Source organism: Alligator sinensis, unplaced genomic scaffold (assembly GCF_000455745.1).
Source record: "Alligator sinensis unplaced genomic scaffold, ASM45574v1 scaffold1018_1, whole genome shotgun sequence".
Lineage (NCBI taxonomy): Eukaryota > Metazoa > Chordata > Crocodylia > Alligatoridae > Alligator > Alligator sinensis.
The window spans coordinates 2,467,770-2,487,081 of record NW_005842038.1 but is presented as its reverse complement, the minus strand read 5'-3'; the positions used below and the strand labels follow the sequence as shown (position 1 = coordinate 2,487,081).

Genomic DNA, 19,312 nt, shown 5'->3' with positions numbered 1-19,312 from the left:
CTTTGTGTTGCACGAACCATCTGTGCAAATCCTAATTCTCTGTGTACTTACTAAATTAGGTCAGTTCTTCTTTGACAGGACAAAACTGGGTTTTTAATTTCACTCTCCTCCCCCCTTTTTGTATTGGTACAGTATATAGGAAATAAACATGAACTATGAGTTGCTTTTAATACAGTTTCCTAATGCATACGGCCACTGTAATAGTCCAGCAAATTATATTAGCATCAGAAAGGAGTGAAATTCAGCTTCTTTGCATAGTTTTGTAATAAAATTGAAACAAAGATAACAAGTTTGTGTGGTGCAATGTCTCTCTGACCTTGGAAATCTTTCATCCCAAATCTTCAGAATTCAGATGGCTCTAGATTTTCATCACTTGGGGAGTGGTGGACATTTTACCAGATGTCATAAACTTGCTATGTATCTATTTTCACATGGATGTGAAATTTCACAGATCTGTGGCTTCAGCTAAAATGTCATTTTAGGGAGTGCATTGGACCCTTTTATAGGCTATTATGTTAACAACAGAGTAGGGGGAGCTGTATACATTTTAGATTCTGGCTTCCACTCCATAGGTTTATAATAGGAATCTTTTGTCTCTGAAGGTCAGGGGTAAGACTTTCTTCATTTATGCATCATTGTGTAGGGACAATTAAATGGAAAAGCTGTGGTTAATCCTGGAAAGGCTTTTTTGTTTTGTTTCGGATTTTTTTGTTATTTAATCCTGGTCGGGTAATTTATAGATTAAGGAGAAATTGTGCATTATAAGGGAGACTTTTTTTTTTTTTTCTTACATACAAAGCAATTGGCATGCCTTGAAGTGCAGTTATGTTCTTCCTGTTACCTTGTGATGGTTAAGGAGAGAAAGCAGCACTTGTATCATTATGCCGTGGTGTCTTTGGGGTCAACTGAGTCTTTCTCTGGCAGAAGACCAGTGGTTAAAGTTAAGATTATGAAACGAGCATTTAAAATTAATTCAGGTCTCTTAGAAATGTGAAAGAAGCACTGGTAAATGGTAAGCATGCCTTGAGTTCAGTGTCTATTGTGTAAGCTTGTTCTTAAGAATTTTATGACATGGTTGTCATGAATGTAAAATTTCCTTTACTGCTGTGTGTGCCACTAAACTGCAGTCACTTACAACTGTTCCATTTATGTAAGAAGATAGCTCCTTCCCTTCATACACTGGCTGAACTATATGCCAGAAGAGCTGCTAAGATTACTGCTTTGATTTGATTTTATTCCACAATCCCAATGAGACTTTAGGAATTGTTTGGGGTTATAAACTATCATACTTCACAGTGCATGGTCGATCCTAGTTTCCCAGTGCGAAAAGTTAGGATTTTCATAGGCACGGCGTATACATCGGGACTGGGCTCAGCACTTGGCTGGCATGGCCCCATTCTGTGGGTGGTGCTGCCTGGGCTGCACCAGCCAAATGCTGAGCCCAGCCCTGTCCCCTGTGAGTGGCGCTTGACAGTGCTGCTTGCAGCAGACAGGGCCAGGCTCGGTGCTCAGCTGGCACAGCCCCATCCCCTGTGAGCCCAGCACCACTCTCAGAGGATGGGACTGAGTGCCGAGTCCGTCCCCGTCCCCTGCGAGTGGTGCATCCCCAGCCAAGTGCAGAGCCCCGTTGAGCGGCGCCGGGTGCAGCAGCCTCCTGGTGCAGATGAAATCATCAAATTTCACTGCTTCCAACTTCTTTTTTTAGAGAAGGCTCTGCTAAACAACTCATACAATTCCTAAATTACTCATGTCTTGGAACCCATTTCTTTTGTAGACGTGATGGTGAATGGGAAACAGCACTTAGCTGATTTGATTTCCTCTTGAATACACAGCAAAGGCCAGATCCTGTTCCACTTCCCAGGCTTCTACAATCCTATTCCATTCTGTTTGCATTTCTGGGAGCCATTACTTCTTGTAACACGTTCATCTTAGCCTTAAGACTTAACTCCCAATAAATGAGGAAAAGATGGAGCCACAAACCTTTTTGCCTTAACAGTTTTTCAGAGACTTGAGCCAGGGTAGAATAGAATCACATTTAAATACTTATGTCAGCTCGAACATCTAACTGTTTAAGCTGATAGAAAATAGATTAGTACCTCTTTGATTCTCTCAACAATAAGAAATTATTGACACTGCCACTTTAGCAGTGCCATGTCAACACTTAGCCACTTCGTCTGAATGGGCTCATTTAGATGCTGCTCTCTATGCAATAATGTCTGGCTGCTGTTCTGCCTATAAACGTCTCTTGTAGGGTGCTGCAGCCCTTTTGTACAATGTGAGGATGTGAAGGGTGTGGTAACTAATGGGTTGCTTAGGTTGAAGTGCAATCACTATTTTAATGATACTGTGCTTGAAGACTTTTTGATTAGATCCAGGTGATTTTTAGTTCAAATAATAATTTATTTTATTATTTTGTATTGTTATGTTGACTTAGCTACATAAAGGTAGATTCACTTTGACTGGCTACATAAAGATAAAACTACAATTTGCATGCTTAACCTAAAATTTTACAACTTTATCACATGTTAAAAACAGTCCTGATTTTCCTAATATAAAGGTGGCTTGCATTTCTAGGGGCTTTTTTAATGAAGATGGGGAGCGAGCTAGCTTTTTAGGTTTTAGGGCAGGGGTAGGCAAAGTCTGACACATGGGCTGGATTAGGCCTATGGCAAACTCCCATTCCCCAGAAGCCACTGTGGCAGCAGCTCCTTTTGGTTGTCGCCGTTGGACCCAGCCCTGCTGCTTGGGCATCCCGGCCCATCTTGCCCACACCCACCAGCCGGGGCAGGACCCAAGTGGGCAGGGTGGGTGGCTGGGATGGGGCTGTGGCTGGGAGCAAGACGGGAGGGCAGGGCCAGGGAGGCCACAGGATCTTGGGAGGGCCAGGACAGAGCCACGATCCACTGTCCACACGCCCCTGCGATGAACCTGGGTTCCATGGCAGGGGCATGCAGGGAGTAGATTACAGCACTCCCTCGGCTCTGGCTCCAGATTGCCTCAGTGGTGCAGTTGGTTCTGTTTGGAGATCCTTGCTTGTCCCGGTTCAAGTGCCACACGCTTAGCTTGTAGCCCATGATGTTGAAGAAGTCAGGATTCAAGTAGGACATCTCTTGTGGAACAGAAGTCTGATCTGATTTGGGCTAGCTTTGTGTATAGATCACAGAAAGACTGAGAAGTAATTGAAAGTTTTGGATTTTTTTTTTATAGAATTGGATTTAGAGCTTCATTACCCATTTTTTAATATCCCTAATTAGTCTCTCACTGGGACAAACTTCTTTTAGAGGTCACTGGAGTAGAAGTGCAGAGAAGCTTTGAGATGGCTGAAGTGTAGTCCAAGAAACTTTGGGAATGGTACATTCCTTCCCACTCTACCCCTAGACTGCAGTCTTGCCAAATTAGAAAAGACCATGCTATGGATTTATCTGGCCATATATACTGTTGCTATTTCACTCTGTTTAAGAACTTTTACAACAGTAGTTCTTGGCAGATCCTACCATCCCTGACAAACCTACTGTTCTGATACCCCCTTCTCTGTTGAGACTCAGCATTTGGATTCATCTGAGATGATCTAAATTGAGGCATTTCAGTATTTGAACTATTTGCCATCTGGGAGTGTGATTAAAAAAACCCCCAACAACACACAGAAGGGACCTTTTACTTCTGCGCCTCATAGATGTCTGTCTTTACAAGAAGTGCCAGAACACATCTTCCTGAGTGCTCTTCTGTGCCACAAGGATGTTCAGAACTACTGTTTTAAAGGGCTTTAATGTATTAGCTTATCAGCCAGCGATTCAGTCTTTAACAGTCCTGAATGCTATTTATCTTTTATTTATGAACCTGTATATACAAAGCTCTGTCATCACTTGAAATTTTAGGAAGACTAGTTTTAATTTTTACTCATGGAGGGTTGTCTTGGATTGTGATAAACTAAAACTAGTCATTGGATTGTGTCTGAAGTATATAGATTAGCACACAAAGGTAACCTGTTGTTTGTTCATCATGGCTGATGTAGTAACCCAGCCTCTCTTCCTCCATTTGTTTAGGCAGTAGATAAACTTCATTACCTGAACGTCTGTTGAGACCTATATTGCCATGTAACATGATCAGATTCACCAGTGGTGTTTGCTGCCAGGAAAAAGGCAGATTAACAGCTCTTGAAATATGCTGCAGGAAAAAGAGGTGAAGCAGATAAAAGTAGTTGTGTAAAAATTTGTTCCTAGCACAGTATTGCACTTGCAGCTCAGCTGTGGGGACACGAGCAAACTTAACATGCATTTTGCAGTTTCTGGCCAGTCGATGTAGAGACTAAAAAGGTGACCCAAACACTTAAAAATGACAAATAGCAAGTAGGTATGATGTGGATCCCCCTGACAAAGCAAGTTGTATTGGCTCTGGTGATCTGTTTAGTGTGCATTGTTGCAAGAGAACTTTGCCCTTCACTAAGGTGAAGATAAACTAGTAAGATGCACTTTTCTTGGGTTCAAGAATGCTAAAGCATGCGGTGTTTATAGTGGGCAGGCAGCAAGCTAGGATTCAGGTCAGTGAGACCATCCAGGGGCTAACAGCTATGAAAAATTATAGAAACTTGCAAGGTAAGATGAAGTTAGAAAGACCTATGTGTATAGGCATTTTGCTGTTTCTCACCCCCTCTTCTCTGTAAACCATTTACCTCCTTAGCTGAATGAATGAATAAATAAATAGTTGGTTTTGAAGAATCTATTTTTGAATCCCTAATTTTGAATGTCACTTTTCTGCAGTAAAAGGGCTGATTGCTGCTAAACCCAGTTGCGCCTGTTTTGTTAACATGGTTGGGAAGCAGGAGGGCCAGACAGTGCACTTAGAATTCATAGATGTTAGGGCTGGAAGGGACGTCAATAGATCATCGAGTCCGACCCCCTGCATAGGCAGGAAAGAGTGCTGGGTTCAGATGACCCCAACCAGATGCCTATCTAACCTCCTCTTGAAGACCCCCGGGGTAGGGGAGAGCACCACCTCCCTTGGGAGCCCGTTCCAGACCTTGGCCACTCGAACTGTGAAGAAGTTCCTCCTGATGTCCAATCTACATCTGCTCTCTGCTAGCTTGTGGCCATTATTTCTTGTAACCCCCGGGGGCGCCTTGGTGAATAAATACTCACCAATTCCCTTCTGTGCCCCCGTGATGAACTTATAGGCAGCCACAAGGTCGCCTCTCAGCCTTCTCTTGCGGAGGCTGAAAAGGTCCAGGTTCTCTAGTCTCTCCTTGTAGGGCTTGGTCTGCAAGCCCTTAACCATATGAGTGGCCCTTCTCTGGACCCTCTCCAGGTTATCCGCATCCCTCTTGAAGTGCGGTGCCCAAAACTGCACGCAGTACTCCAACTGCGGTCTGACCAGCGCCCGATAGAGGGGAAGTATCACCTCCTTGGATCTGTTCGTCATGCATCTGCTGATGCATGATAAAGTGCCATTAGCTTATGGTTGAGAATGGTTGAGCTGCACGGTTTCACTCTTAAGAGATGAAAGAATCCAGGCTTGTTGCACGAGGGGAGCATTCAAGAGGGACAGAGATGTCTGTAGTCAGGGCCATCCCTAGGGTAGGGCGAATCAGGGTGACCGCCCCGGGCTCCGTGCTTTGGGCGCTCCGTGGAGCCAGGCAGAGCGGCTGCGGCCCCTCCTGTGGGGCCCACCTGGAGCTGTAGTCTCAGCCCCACGCCACACAAGAATAACGGAGACCCCCGCCGTCCCCTGTTATCAGGGGTACCAGGGCCCCACGCAGTATTAAGGGAGCCCTGCACAGGCTGATTTGCCCTGGGGTCAGCACCCCCCTACGGTCGGCTCTGTCTGTAGTGCAGCCCACCTTTTGGCCATGACAGATGAATTAATTCCACATTTGCCTGCATACTGTTTCACTGTTTCCCAAAAAACAGATACTGGAAATTCAGGGGTGCATTATTTGTGAAGAAATATGGTAACAGCAGTTTCTACCGCTTAGGTTTTGTCAGGGCAAAAGTGAAAAAAAATCTGGACAGTGTAGCATTAAGTGGCTGTTAACTGACACATCCTCTTGTTTTACATGATTGACAGGGAGCAGAAGGAGCAGGCTCTGCTCCCTGACTGCTGCTATTCACTCACTCACTACAAGGAAAGATAATTTTTTTTTCTTCGTTCTGCCTTTCAAAAACAAGTGCCGGATCTTATTCCAGGGGCATACTGTATGCAACAAAATGTGGTATTCTCCTTCCAAATTGAACTTAACACTACTGGGATGACTCCTCTGGCATTTCAGAGTCCCACTTCAGAAAAGGAAAGAAATCCAGATAGGCAAATGAATTTTCTTTTTCCTTGTGGATACCCAGAGTTGCGTGATGCACTGTAACTGGGAAGTAGCCAGCAGTGCAGCACATCTCCCTATATGGGAGGCAGACTGGAAACATCAACAAAAAAACAAAAGGACCTATGAGGATGGAGTGTTTCAGTCCTCCTCCGAAGGACAAGTGAGTGCCCTGCAGAATTTTGCCCGAAGGGACTTTTAGAAACAAACATTTATTTAAGAAATAAAAAGACTGGAAGACCAACAGGCAAAGCTACTCGTGTAAAGCCCTTTGCCATTCTTGTCAGGAAATGACAGCATTCTTACTTGTGTGTCATCATAGAAATAGGGATCTTCTGGACAATTTAAGCCAGACAGCTTCCAGAGATATATGGGATGTATGTACGAGTGTTCTGCAGCACTGTTTGGGGTCACCTCTCTAATATTAAAATTGTACCTGATCTTCATATTTTTATGTAAACGTCTTGAATGTACCAACTGCATCTTAAGGGTGAGGTTGTCAGCAATGTTTTTGGGCAGGGTGCCAGAAACACCCACAGCTTCTAGTTGTAAGATGTTGGAGTTAAGGGGTGGATGGCGCGGGAAGCCATGAGGGGCCCAATCCTTTTTGGGGCAGCACAGCACTGGCCCTTTCCCCACTGTCCACCCTGAGGCACGTGCGCCAAGCAAAATGCCTTCGCGTGCCACATTCTGGCTCCCGTGCCAGGGGTTGCCTACCCCTTTCTCCTGTTTGTATAAGTTTGAAAACACAGAGGCATTAGTTCACTGTCCATGTCACTGAAAACCATAATTTGAGGATAGAAAATTCCGTGGCAAGCCAGTGGATCATCTGATCTGGGATAAAATTATATGGAAAGATTCCAGATGATAAAGCCTTGAGTCTAAATTTGCTCTAGAAAGCAAAACGTGGTTGGTGTCAGGCCAGGATTCTCCGAGTTGTTGCTTTGGAGCTCGGGAGGATCTGGAAATAAAAGCTGCCCTGGAGCAGGAGTGTTCAAAGTGATAAATGAAGAAACCTGAAAGTAGGCATTCAGACAACTTACCTTTTTGAGTTAATCTGACAATGCAAATAAATACTTCTGTTCTAATTTTCATGCATGTGGTTGGCATCCTTTAGTGACCTATAGGCTTTTTTGTTGTTGTTTGGTGCTTAAATCTAGGATACCCCTTGTTACAATCTCAAGAGCAGAGGTTGTCCATAATGAAGGGTTAAAAAGTACAAAATATACAATGGCACTACTGTAAAGAGAATTACCCTTGCTTCACTTTAAACATTTGTAAGTTATGCTGAACTTTCTTGGAAGTGTCAGATTCCTGTGGAGCTTTTCATGTAGCTAAAGCCAGAGGGAAGGTTAAGAGCAGAGTGGTTTTGTGTTCTGGAAATGCCACGGAGGGTTAGGAAACTTGTAGAGTACAGAAATTGATCACCACGCACATTTCCCATGCAGCCCCAGGTGTGCTCAATATTCGAGGGGTGTGTGCATGTGCCTCTGATAGATGCCCTGTTTTTTGAAAGCTTTAGTTCTCTCAGTTTATCCTATAAACACGGCTGCATGCTGGCTGTGGTATTTAGCTTCACTTTTACCGGTAAGTAACTGTTGCAAATCAGTTTTAAGTATTGCATAACAGTCTAGCTATGTACTCTTTAGATTGATTCAGACTTGGGATAGCCCCCTCCCCCCAGCCCCTCAAGTTATTTTGCAAGAATTGGTGGTGACATCTGCTTGCTTACGTTTTGTTTGTTTCCAAATATCTGCTTAGTGTGAAATACTTTTTAAAAAATATGTTTATAATGAGAGTTTAATCTTACACTATGCTCCCATCCATAAATCTCTACTTAAATGCAGTCCATAAAATTAAGCATTTCTGAATAATCAGTTGTAAGAATACATCGTAGCTGTACCAAAACTAGCTTAAAGGTGAAGTCTGCTATTGGCATTTGAAGTTGCATTACAAATGTCAAGTTTTGAGTAGTGAAAATAAAATTAAAGTTAAACCTAAAAGTGTATATGCATAAAAGCACCTTCCTTTTATTTTTTCTTTTCCAAAATAATCAGGACAGAGAAATATTTGGCACAAAAGTGAAAATCAACTTTTCCTTGATGTAATCAGGATGAACTATTGACATCTTGACATCTCAGGATGAACTATTCTGAGCCATCATTTATAGCACCTGTGGCTAGTTGCCTTCATTGAGGGGAAAACTGCATTTTTTCAGAAGCTAAAGTATGGGGGCGTTTTTTCCTCTCTCATTGTTCCCTACAACACAGCTTGCAGTTTGACTCAGTTTTCATTTTAATTTGCCACTTGTTTCTAAAGCAAACTGAAAATTTCGCCCTACCCCCACCCTTTAAACAATAAGCACTAAAGAGGACAATTTTTATGAAAAGTATCAAAGGTATATTTTAGACATTGAGTCAGTACTGTTAGTCACTTGTTGTACCCAAGGCGGCCAGTTGGGATAGCTCTACTGTGTAAACGTGGACCCTGTGCCAAGGAGTTTACAATCCCAGGTTCTTAGGGTTGTATTTGAAAGACTTCTGTAAGCTGAGAGTTGCATCTTGGATTTGCCTTCTAAATTGTAAGCATGGCAAAACACACGTTGCTTGAATAAGATAGGGCACTGACTATTGTTATAGAATGAGTGTTTACTTTGATTCTTCTGTGATATCACAAGTCTTATTTGAGAATCTACAGCAAGTTTGATAGTGATTTCACATATCAGTTTGAGGTGTTGAGTTTAAATATATACAGATTTTGGTATGGAGCGTTTATACAACTCAGGCTGTGACTGAGCATTGTCAAGCTTAAACCTTTTTTATTTGTTACTCAGATGGTGTAGAGAACTATTATAGAGTGTCTAGTTTGCCATGAGGATTCTCGCTTCTGGTTATATTTAGAGAGCAGCCTGATAAGGAAGCTCAGAGGTAGCATTGCAGTATGTTATCAGCTGGAATTGTATACACTAGTTCAAGCCAAGCAGTATAAATGATGAAGAGTGACTTGAATAAAAGCAAAAGGATCTTATGTTTTGCAACATGAACAGTAAAATACTAAAACTGTTCCAAATAGGTTTAACTTACGTCTACTATTTGAATAGGTTCCAGACATGGCGGGCTACCCTCACATCCGTTACATTTCATCGGGATTGGATGGAACATCATTCAGAGGCCCTTTCAGGGGCAATTTTGAGGTTTGTAATAGAATAAACCTAGATCTATGCCAAAATGTGTCATGAGGGAAGGAGGGGAGGGTATGCTGCAGGACTAGTTCTGTATTTGAATGCAAAAGAAATGTAAGCAAAATACCGTTTAATTTTTAGTTTTCGGGGAGCTGAGATGCTAAAACCTGAAACGTTTCTGGAAAAACGAATAAACGTTGACCTTTTTCTGGACAATGTAGCATTAGGTGGCTATTAATGGACACATCCTTATTTTACTATAAATAGGATCTGATATTTTCTAAGACATGATGAAAGATACTGGTGCCTCTAGATAACTATACAAAGATCCACCTAGCTGGAGTGGAGTTTGGCACTTTGACAGCGCTGTTCTTTGTTTATCATGTAGTGCAGGAATTGAAACTAAATACGGTATCAGATGCAGAGAGTTAATGAACTAGTTCACTGAAAAAAAGTCTTCAGTAAGAGCTCATGATTCTACTAAAACTGTGGTGCTGGAGAATAAGAAATCAGTCACTGTAATTCCATCTTAAGTCATTTCTTCTTTTTTGAGCCATAATGACTGAAAGCAAACATTGGAGTATCATTTTAATTACTTTTTCCTCATTTGACACAAGTATGTTTGAACATACTGATTGGTTGTTTCTAGATGATAAAAACGTTCCAGTGCTTTTGGGAGTAAAACAGTATTTCCCTATATCCTAAAACATCAAACAGTGCTGTGTATTTGTTTTCAGAAAGCCCCAACTTTTCCTGCACAACATAATTTAATTAAAAATTTTGCTTCTTTCAGGTAAATTGTGTGTAAGTGGGAAAATTTAATGGTGGTTTCTGTTCTGTCAAGTGGATAGAACTAGCACTTAGTTACAGATATGTCCCAGTTTTCACACTGGTTCTCTCTTGACTTCAGGAGCTGATTCATTTAGAAGAGCGATTAGGCAATGTTAACCGTGGAGCCTCCCAGGGAACTATTGAAAGGTGCACTTACCCTCACAAATACAAAAAGGTAAGAAGAATATCTCAAATCACAGAACTGCCTGTTACTTTATCTTCTGAGGATATAATAAATACTAGCACTTCCAGTATTGTTGAATTAGATATTTCAGTTCATGACTAAGGACATAAGTCTTCTCAATGGGCCCAATTTAAAGGATATTGAGCAAAGAAATGTCAATGTTGAGGTTATTTTCCATTTTGGAATCAAAAATTAGGATGGAGGAGAGTCTTTAAGGGTGAAAAAATAATTCCCAGATTCTTGAGGGATACAGAAAACTTGCAGATCTGGAGCTCCATCTCTTTTCATTAAAGGTACCAACTTTTAAAAAGTGACAGCAGATGTAGTTAATTTAAGGGCTGCAGTTGTTTGATATAGAGATGAGGAGTGACTTGTGTCATTTTGGGTATTTGAAACATGAAAAACAGTGCCATACCTTGGAACGTGTAAAGGAAAGGAGGTCCATACCTCTTGAGAAGATTTTCAGCTCAACTCTAGCCCTTGGCCATATGAGCTAAAATGTTGATGCACTAGCAGGTTGGTTCATACAGGTCTTTGCCCTAAGTAGAAAGCTGGAAGATTGAATCGGTGCTCTTCATCCTCTGTGGCATGTTTGACCTAAGATGTAGAGCAAGAGCCCCAGAATTATGCAGTATTGTCTTCCCCAGTCCTCTCCTCCCCTTGCGCTTTCTGTATGGTCCTGTCAGTACGATATTCCTTTTAATCTTCAATTCATTTTACTGTTTCTACATTGTATATTCCATAAAGTGCTGCTGATTAGCACGTGTTGCTGGATTTACTATTGTGGCAGGGAATCTGAAATGCGGTTGCTTGGTATAGGATGGGATGCTTTGCCTTCCTGAATGCAGGAAGTTGAGGGAAGTGGGTTTGGGTAGTGGGATTCAGGAAACAAGTGGAAGTAGTTGTACTACAGAAGTGATGCATATTCACTTTAATGCCACTTTTTTATTAAGGAGAGGTGTCTAGATTTTGGTTCTTCCCCCTCCCTGGGGTAGTTGGCTCTCCCAGTGTCAAGATTATCAACATTACATCGGAAGCAAATAATCATGTTTGTTATATTGCTGGTGAAACAAGCCATGAAATAGCTAATTCTGACATTTTTATTATCATCAGACTTTTGTGTTGATGCCCCCATGTATAATAAATGCATAATTCATCCTAAAAATTGCAACAGCACTGTTTATATCACTGCCTCCATTATTCTGCTTAGGTTAAAGTCCTAAAAATCCTATTTTCAGAAAACTTTTGACTCTGGAATAGTTCTGTGGTGACTTAAACATAATCCACAGCCATAAGCCAATTTTTGCCATCATACATCGATTTAACTCTGTGCTCATTTCTATACTAATTCTGTACTCTGTTGTCATTTCAGTTTCTGAGCTGTTAGAAGCATACATTTGAATAGTTAATTTAAATGTGAAATGTACTGTCAGTAAATACAATGTTGAATATGCCTAATAACAGATTTTACTCAGTTTGTCAATAATGTCATCTCTGCTAATAAGGTAACAACTGATTGGTTCTCACAGAGGAAACTGCACTGCAAGCAAGATGGGGAGGAAGGAACAGAGGAAGACACAGAGGAAAAGTGTACCATCTGTTTGTCTATATTAGAGGAGGGTGAAGATGTCAGGTAAATAAATGCTACTAGTATTTAGTATTCAGCATGAATGCTGTAGCTATAAGACCACCTTTGGACATGGAGAATACCAAATGAAAGGTTTACAAATTCAGTTAATCCAGAACAATCAGTCTTTCAGTTAGAAATAATTAATTCCTATATTGTTCTTTGTTTATAAAAACAGTAAAACTACACAGTAGTATGAAACTCTTTAGGGGCCCCGTTTGTACTTCAAATTCACTTTCCTTTCCAACAATGGCCAATGCTGTTGGTCCAGTGGAGTAAAAATCTTCCTAATATATGCAGTGGATTGCATGATTTTGTATGATTGGCAGGAACAGCATATGGGAAGGTTTCTTCAGTTAGCACCTGCAGTTGCAATCATAAATTTCAAGGGGATGCAGTCTCGGCTCAAGACCTAAGCATGAATGCCAACTGCAGAATTTCTTTTTAAATCTTAATATGCTGCTTTGTTTGCAACCTTGGACAATAAACTCTATAGGTTATTTCTAGGTAGCCAAATTCTGTTCTGCTAACGTAAGTCTGGAGTAATAATACTGCTGGTCCATCAGATTTAAGAAAACCCATGCTGGGACAAAACGTGGGCCCATGTAGCCCAGACACCTCTGCTGTGACAGACAGTGGATACTAATAAAGGAGAGAGAATTTTAGCACAACATACCTAGGCTGATCTGTCCTGTGCCCCTTCCCACTTCATGTTGTGGCATTCAGAAACCTAAGAAGTTCTTAATTTTGAAGTTTCACGTTTTAATAACTGTCATGTTGAATCCCTATTGATGGACCTAGCCTGCATGAATTTGTCCAATCACCTTTTTGAACTAGGGTTGTAAATATAATTTTTAAAAGTATCCGTTTAACCTCCTCTAATTATATTGGTTAAATGGTTAACGAATAACACATACCTAGTCTCAGCTGGGGTATGCGGAGCCCCCAGGCTAGTGCTTGCCCTGCTGCAGGGGAGGGGCCACATCCACCTGCCTGGAGTAGCGCGGGGAGCCAGGGGCCACGCACGGACCTGCTTGGACACCGCTGCTGCTAGGAGCTACTCCCTAGGGCCTTCGACGGAGGCGGGGAGGTGGAGGCAGCAGTGACAAGGTCTGCCAGACAGCACTGCCCACAGGAAGCTGCAGGTGACAGCAACAGGCAAGGGACTTTCCCAACATGCTGCAGCCCCTGGTGTGCTGGGAGGGAGAGCAGAGGAGTTATAGTACTAACCTTCCCCCCCACCCCGTTCTTCCCTCCCTCTTCCTTGCCTACTTTTCCACCTTCCTGTTCCTGAGGTACTGTGCTGCTTACCTTCCCCACCAGATTGTGCCCTGCACTAAATGTTAACTGGTAATGCATTACTGGTATAAATATAGTTATCATCTAAATGTTTAAACTTTCACATCCCTATTTAGAACCTGATTAAAAGTAAAAGCATCCATAACGTTCTACAGCAAGGAGTTTTGTAAGTTTAGTTGCACATTGTCATTTTTGACACTGTAACAGAAGAATCTGTCCCAGAGAATTAAACATAAAAAGGCCTATTATTTGTGATCCTATTGACATGTAACTTAATTGGATGTATCCTGTGTTCTTTTATTTTGGCTACTGTCTATTTTATCCATTAGAGTTCAGCAGCTAAGAGAAAACTAACATTAAAAAAAAAATATATGTATGAAACGAACAGTCAACTTAGAATGGAAAGTCCATGCTGTTGTTACCATCGGCTTACGTGCAACCTTTTTTTCTCTCTCAATAACAGGCGCCTTCCATGTATGCACCTTTTCCACCAAGTGTGTGTAGATCAGTGGTTGATTACTAACAAGAAGTGCCCCATTTGCAGAGTGGACATTGAGGCTCAACTGCCAAGTGAAAGTTGACACCATTTTCCAGAACTTTTGTTCCTCCCTTTCACTCCCTTCCATCCTTCCTGGTACTGCAGTCAACCAAAGATGGCATGACTTACCTGTGCAGATTTGGAAGCATTGAACCTAGAGTGCTGTCTCTGCTACATGGTACAACTAATGCTAGATCTACAGTTCATGTAGACAGTTGAGTTTCAATGTATTTATAAAGCTTTTTTAGGTTTTACATTGTTTTTCTTTTAATTCATTTTACTGTATTTTTGCATGGTTCTTTGTATTGCATTTGTTTGCACATATTATGGGCTTTGTGACCCTAAACTTGCAGGCAAGATTAGCTGCTTTAGTAAGTAGAGTTGTGTGGTCTTTTTTGTTTTTTTATTTTATTTTTACATAGCATCAAGCTTTGAGAGTATGATTTCATTCATTACTAACCATGGATCCTTAATTTAATCAATCACGTATTTTAGTTTAATGTAAAAATATCATCTAGAAAAGGATAATATTGTGTATTAAGACATTCCTTAAGTAGGAAAAAATGGCTGCTGTATATTTACAATATCAGTTCTGAGTCAAATACCATCCTTAATACGGGGAACAGAATACAAACTATATTCAGTCGGACTGATACAGATGGAATACTCGTCACCAGAGTATTGTCTGATCAAATTTGTGTTATGTTTTTGAACTTGCAGCACAATGCAGATATATTTGAATGTCAATATTAAACATTTAGACTGCTGCTCAGATTGTATTTATCATTTTCTTCCACTGTCTAGAAATTTGAATCCCTAACTTAATATTTGCTGCTGTGAAACAGCTCTAATGAACACTAAATATTGATTTCAGTTAGCTGGATTGTAGATACTTGCAGATTGAATGATTTTTTTTTTTTTATGGAAACGGAAGACAGAAATTTGTTCAGTCTTCTACAAAGTACTTTAAAGTATCTGCACACGTTGGTTTTGTAAAACCATTCAATCAGGACTTAGAACTGCAGTTCTTATGGCAGGTATCCATGCATTCATAGAACTTTTAAAGATCCCAAATCTTTCATGGGATTTTTATTAGTTTTAAAGTTAATAAAGTTAGCTAAACCCACTTGTCTCTTGTTTTATTTCTCACTAGTAACTTGAAAACGTGTAAATCTGTGTAGAAACAGACACAAATTATGTGGTTACCTAGTCTTGCCTTGATCATAGATTCCCTCTTTATAAATTACCAACAGTCCATCACTGATTAAAATATTTTCTATAGATAAGATCTGCTGGATAATATAGTATATAGAATTAAGTTAACATACTAACATTTCGCCTTGGAAGTTTTAATCCACTTCAGGACACAAGTTCCTTATCAGAATTCTTATACACATAGCATAGTATAGTTTATTTAAATGTGCTCAACAGATGCTAAAAATTGCAAAAACATTAAGACAGTATTACTGTCACCACCTGGAAGAGATGTTCTTATGGGATCATATATGAACATGTCAATAAGCTTGCGTTAAGCCACCTGCTTTGTAAGTGGATTGAATAATAAATACCTTTGGTTTCCCTTGTCTTTGTCCTTCATAATCAGATAAGTGTAAAACAGTTTACAGTATAACATAAACATCAAAATGTTTTGTTTACATTAAACAATTTGTGATCCATTTATAAATGTGACCTTATCTAATTTGATGCCTGTTTGTCTGCTTAAAGCTGCTTCCCCTCTTTTTAAATCAGTTTGTTAGGAGTAGCATTTCTAATGCAGTGTCCATTGCTGGCAATAGACTTAACACCTCTGCAACTAAGGCATTAAGCAGGGAGAAGTTTTGTCCCAACATTTGTGATGAGTGGAATTTTCAAGCTTAATTGCTTTGTTAAAGGTAAATTTAATTTGATGGCTTAAACCACTTTTGTGTTAGATTTGGGGAGTATGGTGGGAGAAAGGGAACGTGTGATGATTTTTTTGGGGGTTGCTCCAAACTGTCAAGGTTTTAAATTAAACCTGCTTGAAGACCATGTACCTGCAGGGAACTGTGGGTGGGTGTGTGACTGAAGCTATAGTGGGGAGAGTTACAATGAATAAACGTTTACTGGAAAGACCCTAAGGCAAACATCTTCCATTCTTCAATGTATGTGAAGAAAGCAAGAAAAGGTAGATCACCACTGATGCTGCTCACCTGCTAGGTACTTGATGGGACCTGGGGGGGAAAAAAAAGACCTGTGGAAATAAGCCCTGAGGTGCATGTTGAGTCCACTTTGGCATTCCCAAGGGAGAGAGAAGCACAGATATTTTGTGGGATTTTTTTATGCACCAGATTTGGCTGCCTGGTACTAGAGGTATTTAAGTGGCCCATGAGTTGACTTATTTTATAACTGATACTGATGCTGTGTCTTGCTTTTAAGTGTATACATACCATGTTGTAATGTGATGTTAAACACTTACGTATTTGCCAGGAATCACAGTTTCCTGATATTATGTGCTAATGCAGGGGCTAATAAAGCTGCAGCCTACTCTTATTTCCAGAATGTTGTGACCGGACATAATTTAAGGAAAAGAAAATAAATGGGCTTTTGAAATGTCTACCACTTACTGTGCTTTACTTGCTTAGATGCATTGCCTTAAGTTTTCTGCAGCATCTTTGACTTTCAAGATAAGATTCTCAACAGTATGCATCAAATTACTTTTCATATAAAATTCCATTGTCAAAACAAATCCTTTTGTATGCAATAAATAAAATGTTAGACTGATAGCATTTGAAGGCTGTGTTTTCTTTCATTAAAATAGCATTCATGGTATGTTTTAATCCTCTAGTTTATAAGACTTCATCCAAAGAACAGCTCCCTAGCATTGCTGTTTATGTGCGTACATACAGTAGATTTATCTGGGGACGAAAGAAGTCAGTGTCTCCAATACAGAAGGATTAATATAAAGTGCTAGCTATATACAACACTCAATATCTATCATCTTAATTAACAGAGCAGGTTGTTTTGAAATACTGCACCTGCGTGGCCTTGTTAGTTTTTCCACGAATAGTCATTTATACGACTTCCAGAATTCTGTCCACTTCTGTTGTTAAGATAACATTTAGTCTTTCAACTGGGTTTACATGTATATTTAAGTATGAATGAAAGAAACTGCACAGAACTAAAATTTTCTCCTTCCGCGGGTGCTGCTTAAGTACTGACTGAACCAATGTAAAAGATGATACTTGAGTCTAGGAAAGTGACAGGAACGTGGGTAGAAAGGAACAAATCCCCAAAGCTTCCATGTGGATTGCTGTACAACAGTTTCCACATCCTTGATTGCATAAGAATTGAAAACTTAAAAGTAAGAGTGTGCATGCTTCCTTCTGAAGAAAACTGACAAAATGATTAAAACAGCTTGAAGTATCCCAAACCAGGGTCATACCATACCATATTTCAGTGCTCATCTTTGAACTAGTACCGTTTCCCCTGAGGTACCTTGAGTTACTTGGGGAAAGCTTGAGTTACTCCAGATACGATGTCTGGGCAGTACAAGTGTTAGGCTCTAAATGAGCAAACTTCTAATATACGAGAACTCTTCCCATGAGTTTGTTGTGTAAGACCAGCTTAAGGCATCTCATGCAGGCCTTTCCTGTTACAAAGGAGTCCCTGCTTAGAAATACCAGTTTAGACCCTTGAGGCCACTGCAGTAAGCCAAGCAACTACTTAGAAGGGCAGCCATCACAAAGAAAAACTGAAGTGTATTTCTTTACCCAGTACAGAGTAAACAAGGAAGGCAAGGCCAGGGCTCTGCAACACCAGCAGCATGGCAGTGTTCTGAGGAAGATGGGCTTATTTAAAGAAAACCTATTAAAACGAAGGGACAGGCACAGTGACACAACAAACATGTTTAACAAAGCATGGACTACACTAGAAAGGTTAGCTATAGAGCTCCATAGCAAGGAATTGAAAAAGCCTGCACTTGAAACCTTATTATCAAGGATTCTGGTTTTTCTGTTTAAAAATCAGATTCTCTGATAAAATACCACTAGAGAGAGAGAGAGAAATGAAATGCCACTAGAGAGAGAGAATCAGCTGAACACATTTTATTGATATAGTTACAGTTTTAAAGTTTGGAAGCCTACCAGTGCCTCAATCACTATAATAAAAGTAATGCTAAGTACTTAGGGTCCAGCTGCAGCTGTTCCACCCCCTCTCTTGCTTTGTGGCACTGAACAGCCCTGATATGCTGGTGTCCTGCCCATTAGGCCTGTGCGAAGCAGTTCGTATTTGCTTTGGATTCAGCTGATTCGGGGGACAGTGATTCAATTCAGTGTCCTGAATTGATCTGGCCACTGCCAAATCAAACAGGCCCCATCCCCCCCACCTGCTCTCCCAGCACCCAATGGCTGCCTCACCCGAGCCACCTTGCTCTTAAAAGAAAATAATTTAAAAATAGTAGTAATTTTTTTTAAAAAGAGCCAGGAGCTGGGGCAGCCATGGGGCGGGGGGGCACTCAAGGGAGCCTGGGAGAAAAACGCTATGGGAAGTAGTCATGGGGGTCCCCTACTTTCCAGCATGGAGTCTGGTCTTGCTCCCTTAAGCAGCGAGCGGGGACTGCCCTTATCTCCGAATAGATTCAGAAAGCTTTGACTAGATTCGGACCTTTTTACTGGTCTCCCAATTCAGAGATTGGGCCGGATCTCCTCCAAATCGAGCCGGCACCCGAACCTTTGCACAGCCCTCCTCCCATGTCACTGCCCTCACTCCCAGCCTACAGCCTCCCAGCCCTCTGGTGCCTCTCACTCAGGAGCCACAGGTTCCCCCCCGCCGCTGGTCTCCCACTGCCATGTGCAGGCCACAGGTGAGGCGCGAGGGCCACCAGCACGGCTGGGGGCTGCGGCTCCCGGCCCAGGCCCCACGAAGCACCCGGGATGGGCAGCCCCCTCCATGGGGGCCTTGACCCCCCCCTCCCTGGGGGCGCGGGGTCATGCTGCCCCGTGCGCCTCCTGCTCCCGGGCCTCGGCCAGCCTGCAAGGGGAAGCCTGCTGTTTCCGATGCTTTTCTGCTTTAAAGGAGTGTTTTTCTCCTTAAAAAGAGAAAACCAGCACTTTACCACGTTTTCCCGCGGGCAACGCAGAACCCGGCTCCCTGCTTCTAGCCCCTCCTAATGCCAGGGTCCTTCTGGCTGGAAAACACCAGACCCAGAGGATTTACAATTTAAAACAGGGAGAAGGGAGCACCCAGGAACGGAGCCCGGCCCTGCCCGCACCCGGCTGTAGCCCCAGGGCGGGGCGGGGCGCACGGAGCCGCCGCCGCGCCAGCGCCTGGGGGCAGCGCCCCCGGGGGCGGCCGGGCCCCGCGCGCAG

At 41.8% G+C, this 19,312-nt stretch overlaps 1 protein-coding gene across 6 annotated transcripts in view; it reads left to right on the top strand.

The window, feature by feature from the left end:
* RNF111 (ring finger protein 111) overlaps positions 1-16,727 on the top strand; it is an 87,086-nt gene extending 70,359 nt beyond the window's left edge. For 3 of the 6 annotated variants that reach the window (XM_025202825.1, XM_025202824.1, XM_006022487.3), the window contains exons 11-14: positions 9,408-9,500; positions 10,399-10,494; positions 12,009-12,136; positions 13,893-16,727. In XM_025202825.1, coding sequence (XP_025058610.1) covers positions 9,408-9,500; positions 10,399-10,494; positions 12,009-12,136; positions 13,893-14,010 — 435 coding nt within the window. In that variant the 3' untranslated portion in view covers positions 14,011-16,727. The remainder of the gene's footprint in view (positions 1-9,407; positions 9,501-10,398; positions 10,495-12,008; positions 12,137-13,892) is intronic. The other 3 variants (XM_025202828.1, XM_025202826.1, XM_025202829.1) reach the window with 2 other exon arrangements.
* Positions 16,728-19,312: the final 2,585 nt, after the last annotated feature.